The sequence below is a fragment of the Chlamydotis macqueenii genome, chromosome 3, assembly GCF_036417535.1.
Source record: "Chlamydotis macqueenii isolate bChlMac1 chromosome 3, bChlMac1.mat, whole genome shotgun sequence".
In the NCBI taxonomy this organism is placed as follows: domain Eukaryota; kingdom Metazoa; phylum Chordata; class Aves; order Otidiformes; family Otididae; genus Chlamydotis; species Chlamydotis macqueenii.
Window position 1 is genome coordinate 102,786,595 of NC_141558.1, and position 24,949 is coordinate 102,811,543.

At 35.4% G+C, this 24,949-nt stretch overlaps 1 protein-coding gene across 7 annotated transcripts in view; it reads right to left on the reverse strand.

Moving 5' to 3' along the window:
• The window catches only part of QKI (QKI, KH domain containing RNA binding), a 165,498-nt gene that overhangs the window by 108,838 nt on the left and 31,711 nt on the right, over positions 1-24,949 (reverse strand). For all 7 annotated transcript variants that reach the window (XM_086743745.1, XM_086743747.1, XM_086743744.1 and 4 more), the window contains exon 2: positions 20,602-20,744. In XM_086743745.1, the coding sequence (XP_086599871.1) occupies positions 20,602-20,744 (143 nt within the window). The remainder of the gene's footprint in view (positions 1-20,601; positions 20,745-24,949) is intronic.

Below are 24,949 nucleotides of genomic sequence, written 5' to 3' on the forward strand. Positions count from 1 at the left end.
TTCACCTTACTCTCAGTGAACTGCTAGAAAATAAACAGCAGTGGTTCACAAATCAGTTTGACCAACTTAAGACTGCACTACTTGGAATGTATCCAACTTCACACACGTTGGAATTAGAGAATATGTTAAAAACTAATCAGAAGTCACCCATGCTAAGATTAACTGCCTATATATCAACAATATAGAAAAAACAATCAAATACTTCACTTTCCTTCCCCAGTAATTACTGTATCTGTATGCTCAACATTTTCATATGTCTAACATTTTCACTCGCATTCTCTTAGTTTTTTTAGAAGAGATGAACTAAGTTTTATCTTAGTGTTCTCAAATCTTCCTGTACAAAGTAAAACCTAGAACTCAAGAAACAACCTCCAGAAGAAGGTGTTTGTGACATACATAAACATAAAAGTATCCTATGCACCACCCAGAATCCTTTACACTTTAGGAACAATGGAGGGAACCTGGAAGTACACAACACTAACAACATTCATAAAAAGCCAAGAATTACAATATCTAATGGAGCTCAGGTGCTGAAGGTTTGGGGTTTTTTTTTCTGAAGTTCCAACCAGTTACACCACATTGCTCTCCCTCTCTGCCTGTTTCTCTGCATTATCACTCTCATTCTTTTAGTTTGCTAAGCTTACAAGCTTGACATTTCCAGCATGTACAAAATACACACCAGCAAGATCCTGTACTAAGACATTTGTTGTCTTTCTTTGAGAAGATGCCCAAAATAGACACTCTTAAGAAAAGAGACAGACAGCATATGTTGAGAGACTGTACACGAGGATCTTTGTTACTGAAGGTATTTAAGCAGAAACAAAGGTGTTAGAAAAAAAGTTGCTCGAAATCCTAATATTTGCCCATACTCTGGGATATTAATGATTACTCTGCAGCAACTGACACTCCCAAGAGCTGACAGAATTTCCATCTGATATCCTACCTAACAAGTCCACTGCATCAGAAATTCCCTGATAAAAGCAGCTTCTATTCCCTATGACATGTTCCCTAGAACAAGTATTTCCCAAGCAGACTAGGTGCTTTTACAGTGCTATCTCTCACCAGCCCCTACATCCAGAACAAAGGTAGTAAAGGAAAATAAGAATGAACCATGCTAAAGACTCGAAGCTGCTGATTGGTAAGAGGTTGCAAGTGTGTCTGTTTTTTTTACAGTGTATTTGAAATGCAGTGTTTAAGAAACATTCAATGCAAGTTAAAATCCAAGGAACTTCAGGGAGCCCAGTAGTACTAAATTTCATACTACTGTTGTGCCTTTTGTATTTTGTGTTTTTCTTTGAAATCTGAAAGTAAGATATGGCAAGATCTAATTTATCTGATTAAAAACTGCTTTCCCTCATTACTGGAGAAGAATTTGGAAAAATCTGATTTGATTAAAATATCCAAATCTAGCAAGAAAAAACACAAGCATATGCACTTAGTTATTTTGCTCAATTAAAAACCTATTGATTTTACCATCTTATTAGCAAATGTTCCAATGATTTACTTTACATTGAATTTGCAGAGTTAGTTACTTATCAGTGGAAAAAAGTCAAAACAAGCTATCCTTCATGTCTATTTCAACTAAAGGAAATCAAGAAAAGTCTTAGAAAGCTTATACATTCCTCAGACACAATGTACAAATATACAAATGTTTTATACACAACCTAAAGACTATTTTAAGGAGACTCTCAGGAAAACCTCAGTAGTTCCCTCATTATAACAAGAGCAAAAGATGCTCTACACTTCATGTTGACTTTAAGAATACTTTAATATACAGTAGCAAATATTTAAATTCAGCAAAAATTCTAAACACACAAAAAAGAGTCCTTTCTTTACCAATGATCCTCAACAAAAGCTTTTCAATATGTCTATGCTCCTAGTAATCTAGCATCTGGTCTCACTTCCTGATCTCCAATTTAGAAAAATCACAGAAATCCTGTAACTTTCTTAAAAAAAAAACAAAAAACAAAAACCCACCGTAATTACAACTGAGTACCTGTAACCGTAAGTGTCCACTCTTGATGATGTCATTTAATTCCTAACTGCCTGTAGAAATCAGCTTCAGTATGGTTATGCCATACATGAAAACATACTCTCCATTTTGAGACTACCTTTATGTATCAGATTTCTTTTTTTTTATCCATGACACAAAAAACTTCAGACTCCTACATCAGTGAGAGCAGCTTAGCCCTTCCCTCATTAATTTTTCATTAACTGCATTAGCATGTATTTTGAGGATTAAATATGCTCCAGTGGAATTTGACAAGTGTTTTGAATAGTTAAGAAAAACAGACTATCTGATGAGATTTTACAGGGAGAGGAGGCTGACAAAGCAGATGGTATTATCATTGCCCATACAGTGAACATAGACAATAGTAACCGCATATAGAAGTTAATTTTTACATACAAACTAACTTTAGGTAGTTGTTAAGACTGCTAGTGACAACAGTAAAGTTGTTTCCTGAAGTCTCTTCCAAAAACACCTACTGGTAATAAAAGAGAGGGTGCAGAGAACAATGCATAAGAAACATTGCCTCCATCCCTTAACACAGCATGTTTTCCAAGTGAAATAACCAAGTAAATGCCAAAGTGCATATGTAATGAATACCAGCACAACACACATAATCTGCTTATGTCAAATATATCCACTTATATTTGTTGACATATGCCATTCTATTACTATAATCAAACCTAAATGAGAACTATTGAAGCATTTAAGCAATGAACATAAGAAGTAAATTAGAAATGCTATGCTATAAGAAACTTACACGTAAGTTATCATTAAATCATCTCTTAATCATTTAAACACAAAAATAAAACCATGAAGATACTGGAGAACAAAATACAGAACACCAAACCTCAGAAAGTTAGGATCTGTCATATTTGCAAGCAAGTACTTCTCTGCTGGATAAATAAAACCAGAATCTCCAGCATATCATTTTAAATACCTTTGAGATTACTTCAAGTGTGAGAAATTGAATCCCCAACATTTAATAAAAAGGGTCATTAAAGCTAAAAATTTTTGAAGTAGTTAAAATTCTCTAAAATTTGAGTTGTCAGAAATAAAACAGAAAAATCTTTATCACTGGTGAAAAAAAGAGATAATGAAAAAAAATTTCTTTTTCTTAGTTTAGTAAATGGCCAAGCGTCATTTTCAGTGCACATGTAATTCACTAAGACTCATTCAATCTTTATTTAGTTCATTGTATACTTTTAAAACACAGATTATGGCACGGGGGGAGGTGGTTTTAGATTCTAATTCAGTTACCATTATCACTTTTCAGCACCAAAGTCAGAAAGTAACTCATCTTGTTACACAGAAAAATCGGTAAGTATTGTGGGAGTAAGACAAGCTTAGTCTAGTTCAAAAACTTCTGTAAGTAAAATATTTATTAATGCAAAAATAAAGGACACAAACATAACTGTAATATATGACTAAAATATACAGCATTTTTGCAGCAGGAGAACAAAGTTAACATTCAGTGGTTTGATGTCTGTGATATATTACATAAAAATATCAGCATACAGAGGAATAGGAAAATAAGACATTAGTGCATAGATTTTGCGTATTACAAGTCACAGAAGTTAAAATGAAAAACTCTGCTAGTAACAAAGAGTAAATGAGTTCTCTCCATAGAAATACCTACATCTATTACTTTCCCCCAGATCTACATTTAACGTAGGTATTACATAATGCAGTTACTGTAAATAATTTTGATAACATTTTAAGTTCCTTTAAATCAGACTACTTTTAAATTTTTTTTAAGCACAATGTCTTAAGTTAATTGCAACAGTATAGATTCCATGGGATCTCCAGAAAGTTTTTCAAGTTCACCAGTGAGCACTATTTGGGGCAGGGGAGAACATCTGAAATCTCAGCTCTAAGCACTGGGGTATTTATGTTGCATGGCATGCATGAGTCAGTCCTCCTCCATGCTGTTTAACCTCTAACTCACCTCATCTAGAAAGCTCGTAAAATGGCAACAGTACAGTTCAGACAGTGAATAGTTAACATTATGTTCAGAATTAAAATCTCTTAAATCACACACATGCTCCAACCTGACCAAAACTGAGCACAATATTTGGCATTTGTTGGCCAGTTAGTAAACAGACCTTGCCTATATAGAGATTGCACACAGACTTTTAATAAGAAATGCTGATACAAATTTATATGTATTTTCCCATACAGCTTTAATAATAAGACAGTAAAGAATCCACGATGAACTGTAACACCTCATTCTCCCTGTGAGATTAAGAATTGCGGCCTTCCCTCTTGGACATCAGTAATACCTGCTTTCACAACTTCAAGGCGGACGACCATAATAAACAGTTTGATCTACCTTAAGAACTGCTTGTTTATTACTGTTTCTTACTCCTGAAGTTCTCTGGGTAACATTAAAACAAGTGGTACAATAAATAAGAACTTTTAGGAAGCTTTAATACTAAAAATCAGGATTTTTTTTTTTGTATTTGGATTTTTTTTCCACTTAAAAAAGTAATTCTGTTAGTTATAAGAATCATAAGCATTACATTTTCCAAAGAGTAACCCTAAACCCTACCCAACTAGAAAGCTCTCTTTGCTAGTATCTGTATTCCAGCAACATAACATTATTTAACAAATTTAAAACTGCTTCAAATTGTGTTCTGCAATATATCAAAACAAACAGCCCACTGTGTACTTTCAGATAGAAAACTGAGGTTTTAAATTGGGTGATAAATTTCAATAAATATATTGCTTGCTACAATAAAAACTAAATTGTTTTTATGAAGCAGTACTGTACAGTTAAAGCCCCAAGACAGCACAGCAACATTAAAGAAGATAACCATCTTACAATAAACTTATCAACTTATTCCATTTAAAGACACCACAAATCTGTAAAGTTAGCTTTATTGTTAGAGTTGACTTGCCAGTTACCAAATGTAAACACTTACATCTGTTTCTGACTGAGCAGACTATCAGCCACTGGTTATCATTCAAAAAGCTCAGAAACTTTTTCTGATCACTGCAGCTGTTAACTAGACAAAGCAGATAATCCGTGTGATGTCAATAAAATAGAGTTTTTACTCGGCAGACTGCATTCTAATGCTTAAAATGCTCCTTTAAAAAAAAAAAAGCAAAAAATAAAAATGCATTTTAAAAGTATAGCTGGGATTTAGAATGAATTACTAAATCCTTTAAATCCACATTATTCACCTCTAATAACCTCTGTGCTGAAGGCTCTGAGAGCTTGGTTAACTGACAAACAGCTTTACAAACCCCATGTAAATACAATGGATCAGATCTATAAAAAAGGAATAAAATAAAAAAAAAAAAATCAGGCTAGCTTTCCAGTTAATTTTAATAATGGTAAAAGCGTTTTCTTTAATAAAGAAAAAAGAAGTCTCAGAGCACAGACATTTTTTTAAAGAAAGTAACACACTGAAGTATAAAGCTTTTTACAGAAGAACCTCATTAGTAGCTAAACCTAGTTCACTGAATGCATTACAACTAGTGAGAGAAGCCAACATACAGCTTCCTTTGTTCCTTTGTTTGAACTAGGTATCTGTCAGAACTTGTTATCAAAATGCAGCCATAAGAATTCAGGATGTTGTAATTCCTGTACTTCCAAAAATCAAAAGTCTTCAAAATATATTTCTCTTGTTATCTAGTGTACCAACATAATCTTCATCCACACATTCAACAACAAAATATAACAGTCTTAAAAAAGAAAATACTTTCAGCTCTTTTGGGCAGAAGACTCCTCTTAATTTTTTTAAAACACGTGCAAATGTGTTATCAAAGGCCAAAAAGATGAAAAAAATAGTTGTATGTTAAGTATGTTAACACAAAGATAGTATCTTTAATCTCAAGGGCACTGGTTTTACCAGATAAACTGCTGAAGAACATGATTTCTTCACAAATTCTTTGACTAATTTGAAGGTCATTCTATCTAACAGCATACTAAGAAACTAAATATCTTAACCTACTGTATTTGAAAAATTACTATACCTAACTGAAACTCAATTCAGTTTTCTAAAAATTAACCCAAGACAAACATTTACATCATTTACCATTTAGTTTAAAATTAAGTGATTATTAAGGAGTCTTACTGTTCTAGGATCATATAAGGTTGTTTTTTTTTTTAATTTTCTGTAGCAAAATTACACCTCCATCATATAATTTTGTCATTAGATAATACAACTTTCAGATAGAAGCTAGAAAGCAATCCAAACAAACCAAAAGGGAGATCTACATTGTGAAAATGAATGACATACTGCCACCATTAAGAACTTACAGTAGAGAAACTTTAAAAACACTGTAGAAGTTGCACTGCTTAAGTTGCTTTAAATAGAAGCAGCGAAGTCAGACAAATGAACTACAAAGTCTGAGAGAATTAATTTAAGAATAACAATTTACTGACCACTTAGGACTATAAAAGCTGTGTTCTTCTGAGTTTTACTGTACAAAATTAAATAATCCCTTGGAAAAAAAAAAACAATACTATAAACAATCAGCACTTGCATTAGATAAGTAGAAGGAATAAAGGTAAGTTTATTAAGTTAGCTATAAATTTGCTGATATCTATTTTGATATTTTTGTATAACATATCATATAATTATTATTTGCACTGATCTAAAATGTTACTGAATTCAAAAGGGAGATCCACAAAGGGCTGCTGCACTCATTCAAAAGGTAACCAGTACTTCAATAAATGGTATCATGTACTAAATGCAAGAGATTATTTTCAAATGACTTATAGCTCCACAGCCATAAATCTCTCTATACAGAGGTATATATATATATTAAAAAAAGTAAACCTGACTAAACATAATACATCAAATTCCCTGAGCAAAGCAGCTCAGATCTCTCTAATCTCTTTTACTCAAGGCTTGAAAACCATTATCCAGTGCATCATCATGCTACGTACAGTTCATCTGAACTTTCGCATACCTTTTTTAGCACTCCCGTAGAAAGGATAAAGACACACAAAGACAATAAAATAATGCAAGATCCTCTCAAATTGATAGGAAACAACTCTGATAGCACTATCGTAACAAGGAGAAGCTGCTCCTATAATGGGAAAAAAATTAGCTCTTAACATAAGACAAATGAGACTCTTCTGTCATTGTTGTAGTCTTCTAAAAGCTGACACTAGGCTGCTGGGCTACACGTCCTTTCTACAAACGCTCCAGCAATCTTTAAGGAAGGGAACATATCAGCTCCTCCTAACAGGAAGAGATCTGGAATTTCCTGATCTCTTCATACAGTGTCAGATTATGCTGCTGCACAAGGAGACAGCCCACATTGAATAACAAAACAAAACAAACAAAAAAAAATTGCTATGTCCTCTCTGTAAAAGCTGTCCTCTCTAGCTCCAGCTTTTAGGCTGGAGCACAGTCTCACTCTCTTTAGCCCACAGCTTCTTTCAGGGAAAGGCTGGGCCCATTCCTTACCATCCGCTGAGGACTGCCTCTAGGGTGCCCACCAGCACAGATACTTACTACAGATATGAAAGAGAACAGAAAGGCTTGTTCATTACTAGTTTACCTGCTGATGAGCCATAAATGAGGTTTTGCTCTTCACTTCTATTTGGGTCAATTGACAACTGTAAGCCAGGAGAAACAATCAAGTTTGGGTTCAAGAACTAAACAAGTTCTTCAGAAGAAACAGCAGAAATCTCAATCACCAAGTTGCAGCAAACAATTTCAAGCAGGATTGATCTTTCAGCTAAGGTGTTAGACTCATTTCAAGTTCACACTCTAACAGCTTTTACTGCATGTAAAAGAACTAGATGCGGTTATAAGTTACATATCAAATACGAGGCTTTTAAGCAATTAAACACTGATTTTTCAAAACATTAACTTTCACTTTGAAAAGGCACCAAATATAAAAATCACATTTAAATCACATGATACTTATCTACATCTCTACTAAAAGGGAAGGATTATATAAAGTTTATACCATTCAAGAATACTACTCAAAAGCATTCATGCTTTCACCTATTACAAAAATAAACATTTTTTCTAAATTATTAAACTGCAAGATACTTAAACAATCAAAATGTTTCCGAAGAGTCCCATTAAGAAGTAAGAAAACATCAAAAGAACATTACTGTAAAATCACCTAAACAAACTGCTTGAATCAAAAGTAAATAAGTTAATTTTAAGAATAACTTTATTTGGACAGCAAATGAAGTAATCATTTCTTTTTGCACTGAACGAGTCATGGAAAACTGCAAAGTTTTAGACTAGTTTTATAAAACTATTTCTATAAAATTAAATCTTTTATGTTACTAATTATATAGTACTAAAGTACTATATAAAGGACTAAAAGTACTCTCTCAAAGTTTGTCCTTCCAAACTCTTTAACCTTCTCTGTCATTAGGGCTGACTGATAAGCCACCAGCTGTTTTTTTCTTCCTCGTGCTACAATGCATTCTCTTCCTTTTTAAGGCTAGTCTACCCAAGCAACAAACAGCAGGACTTAAGCCAGCTGCTAGAATGTCACAAACCTATATATTTAGCTCTCATCTCATTTATTGCCATCTCTCAGTGTCAACCGTTTCATGTCCCTTTTGCTCCAGTCTACTGACATTCCTCACTGAGCTGACAAAACTGCAGGCTGGATCAGCAGCCAGGAGGTACAAGAACACAACAAAGCAGAGACCTTATCAGTTATCAGAGACAATAGCCATGCCTTGTCAAACACACTCAAGGTGAAAAACATTTGGGGCTTTGATTTGTTCTTACCCTCTAGTTTCTGATCTCATTTTCACCGCTTGTAAATTGTGTAGTTGTTATATATAAGTATTTGCTTTAGATCCTTAGTGAAACAGCAATTTGTTCTTTTAGCATGTTTAATTAGCATTATTCTGTCTTACAGAAATCCTCCCATTTGTACTATATTAATTTGCAGTATTTACTTCACTTCTGCTTTCTCAGTGCTTTTGATACATACTAATATAAACTGTGCATTAGTCACATTTGCTTTCCATTTAAGATTGTTTCAAACATTAACCCTTTTCCTCATGCCACAAGTTTAAAGAATATCTCAGTAGAGTAGCTTCAATTCCATTTCAAGTAACTATAAAATAATATCCCTCAAAATGAATTTTATGCTACATGTTCTGTTCATGTAAAAACACTAATCTAATTACTGTCATATTTTGGAAATAATTGGATTTTAAATTGCTTAGAATTATCAACATAAGCGGGAAAGCTGTAAAGATAGACAAATTAACAATTTCATGGTATTAAAATAGGAATCTCTGTTATCATTAGAGGCCCATTTGCAATGATTTAAGGCCCACAGTACAGTTTGGTAGTTCCCTCCTTTAAGTGGTCATAAAAACCTTTAAAACAGTAATTGAAAGATTGTTAGGATTCCTCTTTCAGGAAATCGGATCCCGTGAACAATCTAATAGTAGGCATGCTTAAGTGAGATAGTGAATAATCTGTTTCACTCTGTTCACTAACATGAGGTTTTTAGAACAGTGACAAGACATCAGTTTCAATAACACCAGGAGATGAGTAAAAATTGTTCAATTCCATGCTCTACTTGGGAATCGTGACACATTTATCTAGAGAATTAACAAGTTGCGCTGTGTGTAAATCGGTCTCCAAAATCTAATTGTAGGTTCCAGCAGTGCCCTCTAAGCCTCACAGTTTACATCATTAAAGTCATATTCCAATAACAAAGGATCCTCAGGATATACAGTCCAACAACTAATTTCCATAATAATACCTTTTAATTAGATGTGACTACATGTGACATTACCCAAGGCACTGAAGTTGGCAATTCTGCTGCAGAGTACTTCCAATTCTCATAATTAGAAGTGAGAAAGATAGTTTTAAATTGGAGCACCATTGCAGATGGTGATACTGTTGTTACAAATACTTAGTAGAAATGACAATTGTTACACTTATGGGACACCATTCCCTTTTCTAAAATTATCAGAGAAATGCAGACACTTTTCCTTCCCCCAGAAAGGAAGAGCTGACTGAGCAGAAACAGGCTTTGAGGTTACACTTAAGTTTAAGGAGAGGTGCTCAGTAACCACTTCATTTCATCTTATTAGTTACTGGAACTTTAGACAAAGTTCTGCATCCCTTTCAGGCAATACATTTTATGCTGAATTATTCAGTGTTTTGTAAATCTAAATTCCAAAAAGAAATTTATTAGTCACCTTGAAAGGTGGGAGGAAATATAAAAATTGCACACTCCCAAATCAGAAGACCTTAAAGCTGTATTACATAAATAGTAATAAATGTTTTTTCCTCCACAATAGCACTCTTTGACAAGCAAAGTTGAGAGGGAAAGGAAAGAAAGAAAAAAAAAAAAAGGGTAAAGCACTACACCAAGCAACAAAGCAACTAAAGCCATTATAAAGATGCATAGTATTGTTTTGCGGTAAAGGCAGGTATTACCAATGACAGCTGTGATGAGTTTCCATATTCAACCAGATATTTGGGGGGAAATAATGTATTTTATTAAATTTCTGAAGTGACCAATTAAGGTATTTAACCTTCCTAAACATAAACATGCTTTCCATTTATGTGACTGATTTGAGTTACCTAATTTAGCTGACTAAATTTCAATTTATAATCACAACCAATATTACATAATTTTCGCTTCTTTACTTTCACATAGACTCAAGTATTGCTAACACAACTGCAATCTGATTTACAGAATTAAAGCTCTATAGTAGAAATAAACTCTGATTTATACCAATTCATGGTGTGAGGGGGGAAATCAGAACTCTTACCTAGTTTGAGACAAATCAACTCCTGAAATATATGATCCTGTCCTTAAATATATTGAAAAGGCTCCAAGTACTTTGACAATCAGAACTACAAAAACTTACAATTTAAACAGAGAATCATAATCCTTAGCCATAGGAGCTTTGTACGTCACAGTCAATTTCCAAGCATATAGTCTGCACTGCATTAGATGAACTAAGATTTCATTTACCAAACTAAGTCTAGAATTCCATGCCATGAAAATACTGAAAAACACCACAGAAAATAATTTTTGTTTCAACAAAACAAAAGCAATCCCTCTTCCAAAAGTTTAGAACAAAAAAAAAAAAAAACCTGGGTTGTATAATTGTTAGTTTGTCATTCTACTACAGACTTGAAGTGACACGCTTCAGGTAAATGTAAAAGAAAAAAAAGACTAATAGCTTTCAATGTCCACTTACTATTGTCCAATTACTTCTTCATAAAAAAATCATAAATAAGTTTCTCAATATTGACCATATTTGAAGTGAAAAATTGAACAATTCCATTCATCTTCTGAAAAAAAACTGTTACAGAAGTGTTCAATACACATGTACAGCTGTCAGAATCAGTAAATTTGCAAAATTCAAGTCTAGAACTGCAGGAGAACAGGCCAGAAATGCAGATGGTATCTCGAATTCTAGCCTTCTGAATATTTCCTTTAGTGCTTTAAGGTCTAATCTACCTTGTTTCCTTTAAATGACTTCTCCCAAAAGTTGTTATATTACCAATTCTTAATTCTTTGCTCTTTCTGTAAGAAGGTAATATTAAAAGCACAAATGAGGCAAAACTGAAAAGCACCTGAAACACCTTAAAAAGCCTAACTGGCTGGGAGCATTTAAGGGTACAAGTTTCAGGACACAGGCACTATAGAGCTATGTGCTTCAGCCAGCATCAAGCAGTACAGAGCAGCAGTATTACAGTCTAGTATTACATAAGAATAGCGCCTTTCCATATCAAATCTTATTGTTTCTATTATCCTAAACATTTACAACACTACTAAAACAGCAGCATATCAACAAGTACTACATTTATTCTTCATGTCTAACTAGCTTTTGCCTTCTACCCAAGGCCTTTTAAAGTCAGGAGACAAACAGACGTTACCGCATTCAACGGTTCTGTGATGACCACCACAGTCATTGCAACAAAAGAGGAACTACCTCATATTTACCACAGGAAAAAAAGCGTAAGCAAGTTACCATAAAGCTTGGAGATGCACTTCAAGTTCACCTGCCAATCTACCTGTCTGTAGTAACATATATCTCTATATCCTAAGTTAATCTACCAGTCCTATTTATGCTACAAAGCCCATAGTTCCAGATCTCTCTCGTTCAGCTTGCCCATCCTCTGACTCCCTGAAGAAACTGAAAGCCTTCAGAAAGACTCACAAGCCCCAGTTCACAAGTTTCCAGGTCTGAAGGACAACATTTGCACTTGTAGAAGAAAAAAAGAAAAAAGTGCAAAATATTATTTTGGCCAGAATAACTTAAAAAAAAAAAAAAAGAGACCAAAGCCCAAGAAATACTATTTCAGTATGTGTTGTGTGACAGCAACTTTGCTTTACTTTTAATGCAAGTGACAATCACTAAAAAAAAAAAAAAAAAGGAATCAAATAGATGCAAATGAGTTCAAACTATAAAATTCAAACAATTACGTTAAACAGTAGGACCCAGAAGTTTAATATGTTAATCTGAATAGTATATTTATTATAATCTCTACTTAAGATACAGTAACAAGGTAACAACCGGTCATTTCCACTAATCACAATAATAAATTTGAAACAGCAATACAGAGATATCCGTTTCATGCAGTATTCACATTTTTAGATCACCTGTATTTGACGGGAAAAAAAAAAAAAAAACAATCTGAGAAACTGCTGCATATTTAAGACAACTTTAAATCATAATTCAGTTGACAATCTTCCCAGAGCAACCAGTCTCTGCATCACTGACAACAGAGCAAAGCCCTCAGTGTCCTTTGACACTACAGATCGTAACGTTTGTAACTAGAATGAACTTGAATTTTTATATATGTTCTGTTTATTTATAAACCACATAGCTGAAAGATATTGATCAAGTTTATGTTGGTAGTCCTAAGAAACATAAGCTTCTGAAAAAGCATTAATCAATCCAAGCAGTTTAGAATTAAGTGCTGGATAGATAAATGTGCACCATTAGGACAGGTGCATGAGCCTTCCCAGAAGACAGAGGGTACTATGCTAGATAATAAGATACAACTAAAACAAACGCAAGTAAGGTGTAAAAAGGAACTGGCTGCTCATCAACCAACATTATTTTTTCTTAAAACACTGAGTGTATATGGAAGAAAAACAACGCACACAGTTTCAAAGAAGTGTAGCAAATTCCAAAATGAATCAGTGCCTTCAGAGAATTCAACTATTTTACATCACTCTTAAGAAAGACTAAAAAATCATATAAAAGCTTACAACTGCGAATTAATATTATCCCAAAGTAACTGAAAGGAAACAAATGTGTCCAGCTACTGTTCTTACTGGCTTTAAAAAAATAGTAGAGACTAACTGAATAAACTAAGTAGACCCATACAACAATGGATGAATACTATTAGCTCCACAATCTCAGTATCTCCAACACAGAGATATCTATTGAGGTAGCATTTGTGTTTTATTCTAAATCCAACATTCAAAACTAAGGCAGGCAAACAACAGTTCCTAAGCTATGAAACAAAACACAGAAGAAGAAAAGAAAGATCTAAACAGAAAGTTTACTACACAAGCTGCTGACTGTGTACAATCTTCCTCTCAACAGGAATCATGGAGAAAGACCAAGTGACCGACACCGATGAGATGCAAATACAGAGAACAATCCTGTTCTTTGGAATTATGGATCAAATTCTAATCAGAAACAAATCCTATAAATGCAACATGACACCAAAGACTTTTCCTTGACAAGTGATACACACTTTAAAATGTATTAATGAGTTAAGAACTTCAGAAACAGCAGAATCTCTTTTAAAAAAAATCAGTCCGTGTTCCTGCTTAAAAGGCAACTTTAAAATTAATATGCACCCCCAAGGCTTGTGGGCAGGCATATTCTAGTAATAAAACAATAGACCTCTTCGTATTGAGGACACATAAGCTGATTTTTACCTGAGTGTATGTTTAGGAGAAACAGAAGGCTGATATTTTGACTGGTACTTGAACTATTTTTAATAGCAATTCAGGATGTGGTTTGGTGCCTTCTTATCCCACCAAAACACAGAGTAAGTATAATTAGTGAAGACTTGCATTTCACTGACCTACCTATATGAAGTTAGAGAACTCATGGTGTTCTCTGTCAATGAAGTAGTGAGTTATTTTTATAAGGGCAACTCCATAAAAATCTGAGAGTACAAACAGTAACAGCTAAACTACAGTGCTACTAGAGGTAGGGCAGGCAGGGAGGAAGATAGCACGGTATTACAATGGCCAGATTATACTTCTGGGGATAGTATAGCAGCTCAGTTTTGTTAGTGAGGGGGGGCCTAAGGTGGCAGCTTCTGTAGGAAACTGCTAGAAGTCGCTCCCCTTTGTTCAGTGGACTCGGCCGGGCCTACGGCGGACCCGCTGCTGGCCAAGGCCGAGCCAATTGGTAGCAGAATGTCCCGTGATAACGCCTCTGCGATAACGTATTTAAGTAGGGGAAAACAGGAAAAAGAGGAGGAGAAGATGTGAAGCAGCCGAGTGGGGGGCAGAGAGGGGGAGGCGCGAGCCTCATGGGCCTTGCAGGCCTCACCCTCTGGCCTCCCGCCGGGCAGCCGACTGGGCCCAACTCGGCCCGGCTCGGCTGCAAGAAGTGGAGAGGAGATGAGAAGTGAATAAGATGTAAAAAGGATCCTGAGAGGCGTCTGCCAGCCTGTTGTGAGGAACGGCTGCAGACGCCAAGGTCAGTGAAGAAGGAGGGGGAGGAGTAATGCGGCTCCTGGCCAAGATTCCTCTGCAACTCGTGGTGAAGACCATGGTGGAGCAGGCTGTCCCCCTGCAGCCCATGGAGGTCCACGGAGGGGCAGAGATCCACCTGCAGCCCATGGAGAACCCCACACCAGAGCAGGTGGAGGCCTGAAGGAGGCTGTGGCCCGTGGAGGGCCTGCTGGGACAGCTGTTCTAGAGGGACTGCACCCCGTGGAAGAGATGACCCACGCTTGAGCAGTTCCACGAAGGACTGTGGCCCGTGGGAGGGACCCCACGCTGGAGCAGAGGAGGAATGCGAGGAGTTCTTCCCCTGACGATGATACAGCAGCGTAAAACAACGCGTGATGAACTGACCGCGACCCCCATTCCCTTTCCCCCCCCCGTGCCGCTCGGGAGGGGAAGGTAGTAGAGATAATGTTAAGCCCGGGAAGAGGGAGGGGTGGGGGGAGGTTATCTTGTTCCCTGTCTCATTCTCCTGCTAATTTTAGAAATAAATGAATAGTTTTCCCCAAGTCGAGTCTGTTTTGCCCGTGACGGTAACTTTAAGGATTTCTCCCCGTCCTTATCTCAAACCTTGAGCTGTTTTTTCTTATATCATCTCCTCCTATTCTCTCGGAGGGTGGGGGGAGCGAGAGACGGACTGCGTAGTCTGGTCCTGATCAGGGCTGAACTACGACAGTCTCCTTTGTCAACTAACCAAACAAAAAAAAAAAAGTTTAAAAACATCTTCATTCTCAAGAAAGGTGTTTTCTCTCTATTTCCTACCTCCTTAAAACATTATGCTTCTCAACTACAAACCCCATCCTTCAGGAGTCAACTTCAGCTCTTTGAAGAAAAAGGAGTATCTGTTCTTGACTTTGAACAAATGAGCACATCTGCTAGGGATTCTGATGCCTGAACGGTAACTTGTAAATCCAAATCTACCTTGCTCTCTTAAGTATGGTTTTAGCCCTTACTGATGTATTTCCATGTTTACTGCAGTCCCTAATCCTAGTTAAAGTACACAGGATGTTCATTCATTAAAAAAAGAACCAAAAAGTCCAGCAGGTGTACCCAAGTGTACCTGACCTATTCACACAGCAAGCAAAAATGTTATGCTGAAGCACTTCCTCCTCTCTGTATAAAACCCTTCTTTCCCACGGTGAACATTTGAAAGAACAGATTGAACAAAAAAAAAAAAAAACATGAAAAATAAAATCAATATTCCACGGATCTCTCTGCCCCATAATTGACTTATTATTTGTATCTGCACACAACTCTTCTAAGCACACAGTACTTAGTCTTGCAAGAGCTACTACACAAAGTAGAAGCTCTGAGTGAAAACAGTTCAGCAAAAGGAAGCATAAAGTGACACAACAGAGTTATGTACATTTAATTCTAATTTAATACTATTATGTTAATTTGAAGTAGTTACTAATACAAGCATCACCATAAAAAACTCGTATCCTAACAAATACGTTCAGCTTGTGTACCAGATGCAGTTCATTTCTTCTCCAAGATTTCCAAATTTACTTCAAAAAATATTACAGGAAGCATTGTCCCCAGTCAAAACAAGTGCTGTTCACTTAGTCTTTACCTGTTTTACCTCCACTCTGCCTTCCTTTTTTTTTTTCTTTCCACATATACACACAAAACTGAGTATCTGCAAACAGTTAAAGAGTAAAATTTGCAAGTAAGAATGAAATGGGAAGAATATTAACAGCTAAAGGACTATGTAATCACCTGCCTAGCTTAACTGCACTCAACGCTTGAAGAGTTAAATGTTGAAGAAATAACTCTCACAAGGATGAGATATAGACCGAGTTCATTGGTACTGCTGAATGGATGCTGAGACTGCAAGATTACCATCAGAGACTGAAGGACAGGGTTTTTACTTCCAAAGTATTACAGTCTTCCATCCTTTTGCCTTTGAGGACAAACACACTATGTAGATGCAACAGGCTTACTTCTGAATAAAATTATGACAACATGTGTCATCTCTCAGCAAGGTGCTACAAAAAAAAAAGGAAGCTATCGAGCATGAAGCGGGGCTCAAAAGAAACTTATCTTTCAAAACATGAATCAGATGGTCAGTAACGGAAGGATATCCAATAAAACATTAGACAGAAAGGGTAAGAATGCTTCATACAAATATTAAGGCATGTCTCTGTTTTATAAGCATCTAAACAAAGGAGATATTTCTCTATGAATCCATTCCCTTACCATTTGTAAACGGTGTTTAAAGCCTCTCATAAATACATAAAGTTCACACTCAGAATTAACTTTTTTGCTCCCACTACTTCTACAAGAAGGTTTTTCCAATTATCTCGTTCAGACTGCAAATTAGCAAACTCTTAGTTCTTTCATATACATTTGTACTTGTATCAGTAGTTGACCTTTTGCCAAATCTTCCTTCAGCCCTGCTAGTACTCTGTCGTCCAAATTTATTTACAGAGACCAATTATATTCTCTCTTTCCATCCTCTTGCAAGGGTAAACAAGGCCTCTTTTAGCCTCCCTCCCTGTTTACCACTAGGGAATGAAGAGTTTAGTAAAAGAATCAGAACAATAAATAAAGAGGATGTTATCATTTTCCTAATCCATATTAGGGATGCTATTAAACTCTGATATTACCAAATTGAAAAAGGATTTAAATGTTTTGTCATTAAGTTCCCCATAGTAAAATGAATCCCTGTGTTCCTACTTCTGTTGAACTAATTAAACAGTTTTAACTTAAATGGACAGAAAGTACGCACAAGCTGTTTATCACTGCTGGCCTTTGAGCTTCAGTATACTCAAAGGACACGCTACTTTAGATGCGATAATTACTGAGTTCTTACATTTTTACTGAAGAGACACAGAAGAGTTCCAACAGAGAATTTCACATTAATCAGAATTAACAGCGTACTTAATAATAATAAAGCCATGATTATAATAGAAAAACATTTATTCAGTCCAACATTTGTAGGTACTAATTCCAAAAACTGTTTAAATTGATATCAGACAGAAAGTTTAGTCTCAGCTCTTTAGGGAAATTCAAGAAAATTAGAAGCATAAGAAATGCTAAAGACTATTAATTATTCACTCACAAACAATAGCATATCCTCCATTCTTCTGCTTCCTAAGAGCTCAATAATTTTCCTGACATCTTTTCTTCTTATTTTTTTTAAACTCTGATAAAAGATATTTCTCCATTAATTGGAAATGTCTTAAAACTGTAATGCAGAAGACTTAAATGAGCGTACAAGCATTTAACTGTAGAGGGAACACATTTTTAACTGAAGGGCAAGTTATGGACAACTACTGTAATTTAATCTTCTGAGTGCTTTCTACACAACTTCTCTCAAGTTGCAGAAAAGTTAAGTAGCTCAAATCTCACATGTAAATCTAAAATTTCTATAAAGATTTAACACCTTCCAAGGGTGCTAGAAGAAAACAATATATAAAAATATACACAAGTGCATTACTGTAGCTTGCAATGAAAAACCAATGAGCCAGAAAGCAGATCACCCCAACAGTTATGCAATTTATCAATTGTGATTACATCATGGAAAAATGTGCCTTAGTAATACAACATACAGAAGAGAATTAGCTATTCTTTAGTAAGATTTTTGCATATCCTCCACTTACTAGTACAGAAGCAGAAATGTAGACTCTACACAGTCAGCATGTGAAAACTACACACTTTTTCAGACAATTGTTTGGTTTTTTTTTAAAGTTGAACCTTACCTCAACTATGGTCTCAGAATAAAAATACTCACTATGCATTCATTAAGAAAACAAATCATTAAGAGACTATAGGAGATTTTACATATTTATTTTAGCTTTGTAATTAACTTCTATATATTCATTCTTCTGTGTAGGTACTCAAAGGACAATCAAACAGTAATATCAAAGTGATGTAGGCTATGAAAATTTACTGTTTCATCTTTTATACATGTAGGTATATAAGTTTGCTTAAACTTATGGCAGACCATTATTTTTATGCCTTTCAATTAATTTACTATTCTATGCATGAAATGCCACTATTCAGTATTCACTACAGTCAACTAATCTGGATGCTTAAAAATATCAGTCAAAAATATTTAACCAGAATAAAAGCATTATAACATCATTAAAGTTTGTTGGTTTGGTTCTTTGTGTTTGTTTTTTTTTTTTAATTTTTGTTATTAAAAACATCATTAAATCTACATCAGAAAATAATTTCTGGTCACTCTTCTCCAAATAATCTTAAAGTTTATCCACTCTTATGTCTTGGTAAGGTATACAAGATTGTCAGTTGGAAGAGAATGATGGCAATAAAAAGAATTAACTGGATTCATCCAAGAAACTCACTCTGATAGTCTGCACAGCATGTCTTCACTCTATCAGATAACAACTAAATCAATCGCTAGATATGAGTAAGAAGCTTCTGATTAAAATGAAGTTATCTTTACAGGCGAAATTAATCTTTAGAAGTGAATTTTACAGGAGTTTTTAAAGACAAGTTTGAATCACTGTACTCCAGATCTTCTGAGATCCATACTAGCTTGAATGCAAAGCAGGTTATTTAATTTCTAACGTGGAGAAAGATCTTAGAAAGGGCCTACACACAAAACTACAGCTTTTTTTTGTATGGAGTAGTATATTTTAGTTGCTTAACCAATTATTGATGCTGTGCAGATCCCATTCTGAGTAGCTAGGAACAAATACAGGCAACACAGACAGGCAGGAGCACACAGAGAATGCTGGGCTTGGCTCTGCAATGAAGCTTGAGCTGCCATGTACCACCATGGCGGTAGAAGTTATACATTTTCCAGCAAACGTTTCACAACATCTCACAAGAATCAACTACCTTTTCATTCCAGGTCACATGTATATAAATAATAAGTCTCTCCAATTTCTGAATTTGTAAGAATTTATTAAAACAAATTAGTGACCACTTCAACGGCATTCTTCTGAAAGGCACACAAAGACCTAGCAGTAGCTAGAAAAACCATACACCCGAAGTTACGCAAGTGCTTTGACAGTAACTAGAAACAAACTCCTTCCTGCTTATGTACACTGTATTTGATAATTAACTGGCAGTGAAGAGCTAAACTACCACATCCTTGATTTCTAGAAGAAAAGCTTAATAATATTTATAGGAAAACCAATGATCTTGGTACAGTAAGTATCAAGTTCTGTAAAAACTACAAATGATAACTAAGGCAACTCTTCGCAAAAGATGCATTGTCAATTTATAAAACCAAGATTTCAACAACTAAGCTATGTTTTATGGCTACTTATATCGCTTTACATAACTACTTGTTTTGTTAGAGATCAATGAAAATGGTTGGAGTAGATACTGACAGGACTCTTTTTTGCGAGTTGTTTTAAGAAACCATTCAGACTACAGGAGTTGTAAATAGTTCTTCTAGTTAAATGAAACTCTCTCCCCTCAAAAAGGCAGGTGTAGAACAAGGAGCTTTACCTAAGGGGAGGTGGGGAACAACCAACCTTGAAATGAAGACACTTCTATATGCAACAGAACTGGTTACACAGGTACGGGACAAACAGTAACTGAGATTAAGTACAGTCTCCAAAGGGTCTCTAAGGATTCTGCACCTGACTTTTAGAGACATACTAAGAGGAAAAAAAACCACACTGTACCAAGAACTATTTCCCTCACAAAACTCACTACACAGGGTCTCAGGACTTAGAGTACTGAATGAACAAGATAATTCAGATCTTGGATCTACAGGTTTACAATCCTTACTAGTTTGGTATTCAACAAAATCTTCTTCCACTCACACTCACTACAAATCAAGCCATCAAGTGGAACATACACTGCTTCCTTAAGAAATATCTTGTCAAAAGCAATTCAGTGTGATCCAAGGGTAGCACCACATGAACTTTACATTTAAAGACGACCACAAGGATCCAAAAATAATTTAGGGACTAAAAAGATATACTTACATCTGGATATTCTTTTACAGGCACATATAGTTTCTCTTGTAACTGTACAATAGGTCCCACAGCATCTGGTAATTCTGCACTTCTCTTCTCCGTACTACCATTTAATGTGTCGTTATACATGTCTTTCCGTACTCTGCTAATTTCTGTGGGGGGAAAAACGTATATTAGGTTTTACATACAGCAACAGATTATAATCTAGCATGACAATCTTCTCTTTCTAATCTTCCCCAAACCTTATTGCCATTTTCTTTCTCTCTTCATGAGCATCACGGTAACTTGAAAGAAATACCTACTCTAGTTTTGTTTAGGTTTTTGTTTTGTTTTGTTTTTTAATTGCAGCACCCATTTTAAATGTTTTATTCATGTCTGAATTTGCTGTTTAATCATTCTGTTTATGGAACTCGGCTACTGAAGTAAAAATTATGTGCAGCTCCTTAGAACACTTACAAGATTGTTCATATAATTTAAAAGGTGTATAAAAAGTTCTTCTACCTGTATTTTATAATAAAGCATCTAGAAAGCAAAAAAAAAATCTGTACTGAAAGTAAAAAATACAAAAATGCATCTATACAGTACTATTTGCTAATTATGAGATTAGCTATAGCATTTGGAAATGAATTGGTGCATCTTTCAGAAATGAGGAATCTGATAACTCAAGGGTGCAGTTACTGAACACATGGTGTGACAACAAGCTAGTAAATCTTGTTCTACTGACTACTCCCACTGAGATAATGAAAAAACAAAGACAAGTATGGTATCAGAGACCTGGACAGCCTCCATACACACCCAAAAGTCCTACTACTTCTTTGCAAAGTAACGAAAAACTCAGACAATAGCAGGGAATGCCACAAGTTAACTTGTTAGTACTGTTTCTACCAAATTATACCTGTATTACCCACACATTGAGATATTTACTTGCAAGATAAGTAGAATTGTTATAAACAAGGTAGTTGAAAATTGAAAATTTTACTCAAATCCAGGTTAGTTTCACTAAACTGTAACAATCTGAGAATGGACACAAAGCTTTCTCTTATTTAACCAAAAACCATACTTAAGAGTTCGTATTTCATTTCTAGAACTGTTAAACCGGTATTTAAATTGCTGCTATAACAATAAAAAAAAACCCCCACATTTCATAATTTATGGAATCCCAACTAGTATAAAATTTTCTCCATGAGTTTATTCCAATATCACTGAAGAATTACTTAAAATGAAAGTAACCAAGCTCCAAACTGAAAACAAACACTTAAACAGGTATTGTTCCCAAAGCATTAAGACTTATGATAGCGTGAGCTGTAAAGCAAAATCAGATATCAATAATTCCAGTCTTACTTTGACTTGTAACAACTGCTTTCAAAATCTTCAGAATTAAGATGAAACTGAAAATAGAAATTTTATGTTTTCATCTGACCACAGGAAGCTACAGAAATGAGAAGTCACTTGAAACTCTAGAAGCAGACAAAACACTAATGTAACCTCTGTTTCATAATCCACTTCTTCTCTGGCAAGTGATTTGTAGCTGAGATTTCAGCACTTGAAAAGCTAGCATTGAGAGCATCAGAAATGATGAACCTCTGAAATGCAGCAGGCCTAATTTTCAACCGAGTTTGTCTGAATTAGTTCTAACAAACTTACTCTACATATTCAAGAACAAGTTGTTTCTCCACTGGAAACTGACATACTCAATCAGGTATACTATATAATGATTTGGTGGTTAACACCTGTTTAGAGTAGAGAACACTGATTCCGTCATCATATAATCATAGCTCAAGGAGAAAATCCACAGCTGCTTCTACACTGACAGTTTTGGCAACAGGAACAAAATCCTCTGAACTGCAAGCAGTATTTATATTGGCTTCAGTACATAAAGAAATTCTTTAGCACATCTCTCTGAACAAATATTATTATCTTTTGGCAGACTTTGTTTCCTTTTCATTCTCTTCAGATTTTCCATTAACTTATACTACACTGAAACAAGCTAGGCAGTCTCCTGAAGTACTGAAGTATAAGTAGCAATATGGTCATTTTTATTTATATTTGGTAGCTACAGAGTAGTTGCATCGAAAATTTCATTTTAAATTGCATCTTTCATGTAGAACATAATCACTAACATTAGATATCCTAGTTTTCACAGGAAAGAAAGAACAGTTATTTTAATCTTCCCCCTGCAAATACTTGTATGTCACACTCGTAACAGTGTAGAGCCAAACATCCAGAACAGTCTTGAAGACTACCACTGAATTCTGGCTCGTGTGAAACATAAGCCATCCACCACACCTCAAATGTTATATAGAACGAAGACATCTACCAACTCAGGATTTTCTACTCTACTACAGGACCAGATACCTGAAATTTAGTTTCCTTTGCATATGTAGGTTTTCATATTCCCTCCCTAGATTCAAGTAATTGGTAACACTGACAAACATCAGGACAGGGATAGTCAGCTATGTCAAACCAGTATGATCATCGGCTCCTCAAATGCTACTGCTTCTTCTGCTTCCCAGCATTTTATCTTCTCTCTTGCCTTACTTTCCCTAAGACCTCAGAAGAAACATTCAGAAGCAACAGGAGAAATATCAAGCACCTATTCCCAGTTTTTCTTTAACTGTTGATCAGGTCTCTAAACTCCCTTCCTGACACTGTCTATGAGCCTCTCTTCTCACTTATCTTGTATTTGGTAGAAATGAAGGACCACTGTTTAAATTACAAAATAATTAGATTGAATCTCCAGGTCACCCATTCTGTCTCACTTCTAACTATGGTAAAACACAACCGATCTTCCTTCACAACTTGTTAGCCCAACTGACCATAAGCATTCTCCCAAATACACAACTCCTGAAAGTTACTTATTTGCTTAATATGCATCCTGGGTTTTTCCAGATTCTGTTGAATCCTTTTACACACCTTCAAGACTTTTTTTTTTATGACTAACAGCAGTTTTCCGAGATACCTGCCTCTCATTTAACCACACCTCTGGTGTCTCAACAAGAGTCCATACAATAGTACTGAATTTTGATCACATAATCTTTCCTTTCAGCGTCTCCATTAAATCAAATTCAAGCTTCTATTCTCTGGAGTATCTTGCAACTTTGTGACTCTCTTGTAAGCAGGTACACCTATCTATAGAACTCTCTGCTACTGCATTGCCAGCACCTCCTTCAGGAGTTTATCAGAAGTGCAGTAACATTCCAGAAAGCCTCACCAGGAGCATGTTAGAAAAGCTAAAAGCTCTACTCTCCTTTCACCTCTATCAAGTATTCGTTTTATTCTGCTCTGCAGTACTTAATAATACTTTAAAATCTGAGGACAGGAGTAGTACTAAAGCGAATCATAGAACCATAGAACCTTTAAGGTTGAAAAAGACCTCCAAGATCATCAAGTCCAACCATCAACCTAACACCACCATGCCTACTAAACCGTGTCCTGGAGTGCCACATCTACACGTTCTTTGAAAGCCTCCAGGGATGGTGACTCCACCACTTCCCTGGGCAGCCTGTTCCAGTGCCTGATCACTCTTTCAGCAAAAAAGTGTCTCCTAATATCCAACCTAAGCCTTCCCTCCACAACTTGAGGCCATTTCCTCTTGTCCTATCACTGGTTACTAGGTAGAAGAGATCAGTAAGAGAAGTGGGAAGGTCATACTCTCAATATCTCAATACCTTTTTATTTTTACCATTTAATACACATATAATTAAGAGGAATACAAGCAAACGGTGTTTTATTTAGATTTATTTCATATAATTTCTTACACACTACTAAGCAGATGTCTCATCTTCCCTTCCCAAAAGCTTCTTTAGCATGTCTCATGAAATCACACTTCCCAAGTTCATTTGCAAGGCTTTAGCTCCTCCACATTTACAATTCTTTATAAATTCTTCCACCAGGACATCTCACAGAAAGCCAACCAATTTAAAAATAAGGAAAGATTTGCTTTCAAAGCGAACCTCTAAGTAGAGTTCTAACTACTTTACATTTCTCAACATTGCAGTGGTAATTATGTTGTATAACACTCTAGGGATTTAAAAGACAGTTAGTAAGGAGAGATACTTAATTATAATAGTAGATATGGCTAAAAAAAAGCATACAGCAGCTTCACTATACCTCTAAAACGTGAGCTCTGCAAATGCAGTAATAGGTCTCCCTTTGAAAAGATCTAAATACCCATCTCTACTGTAGATAGAAGCAGAAACTCATACGAAGAATTTCAAAATCCACATTATCCACCTTTAGCAATATTCTGGTCTGTACATTTTAAGTAGTAAGTTTAGCAGTAAATGACAAATTTGTCTTGCTCACAGTAGAGCAGTAGAGGAATAGAATAAAAAAGACAAACTGGTTTCAATATAAT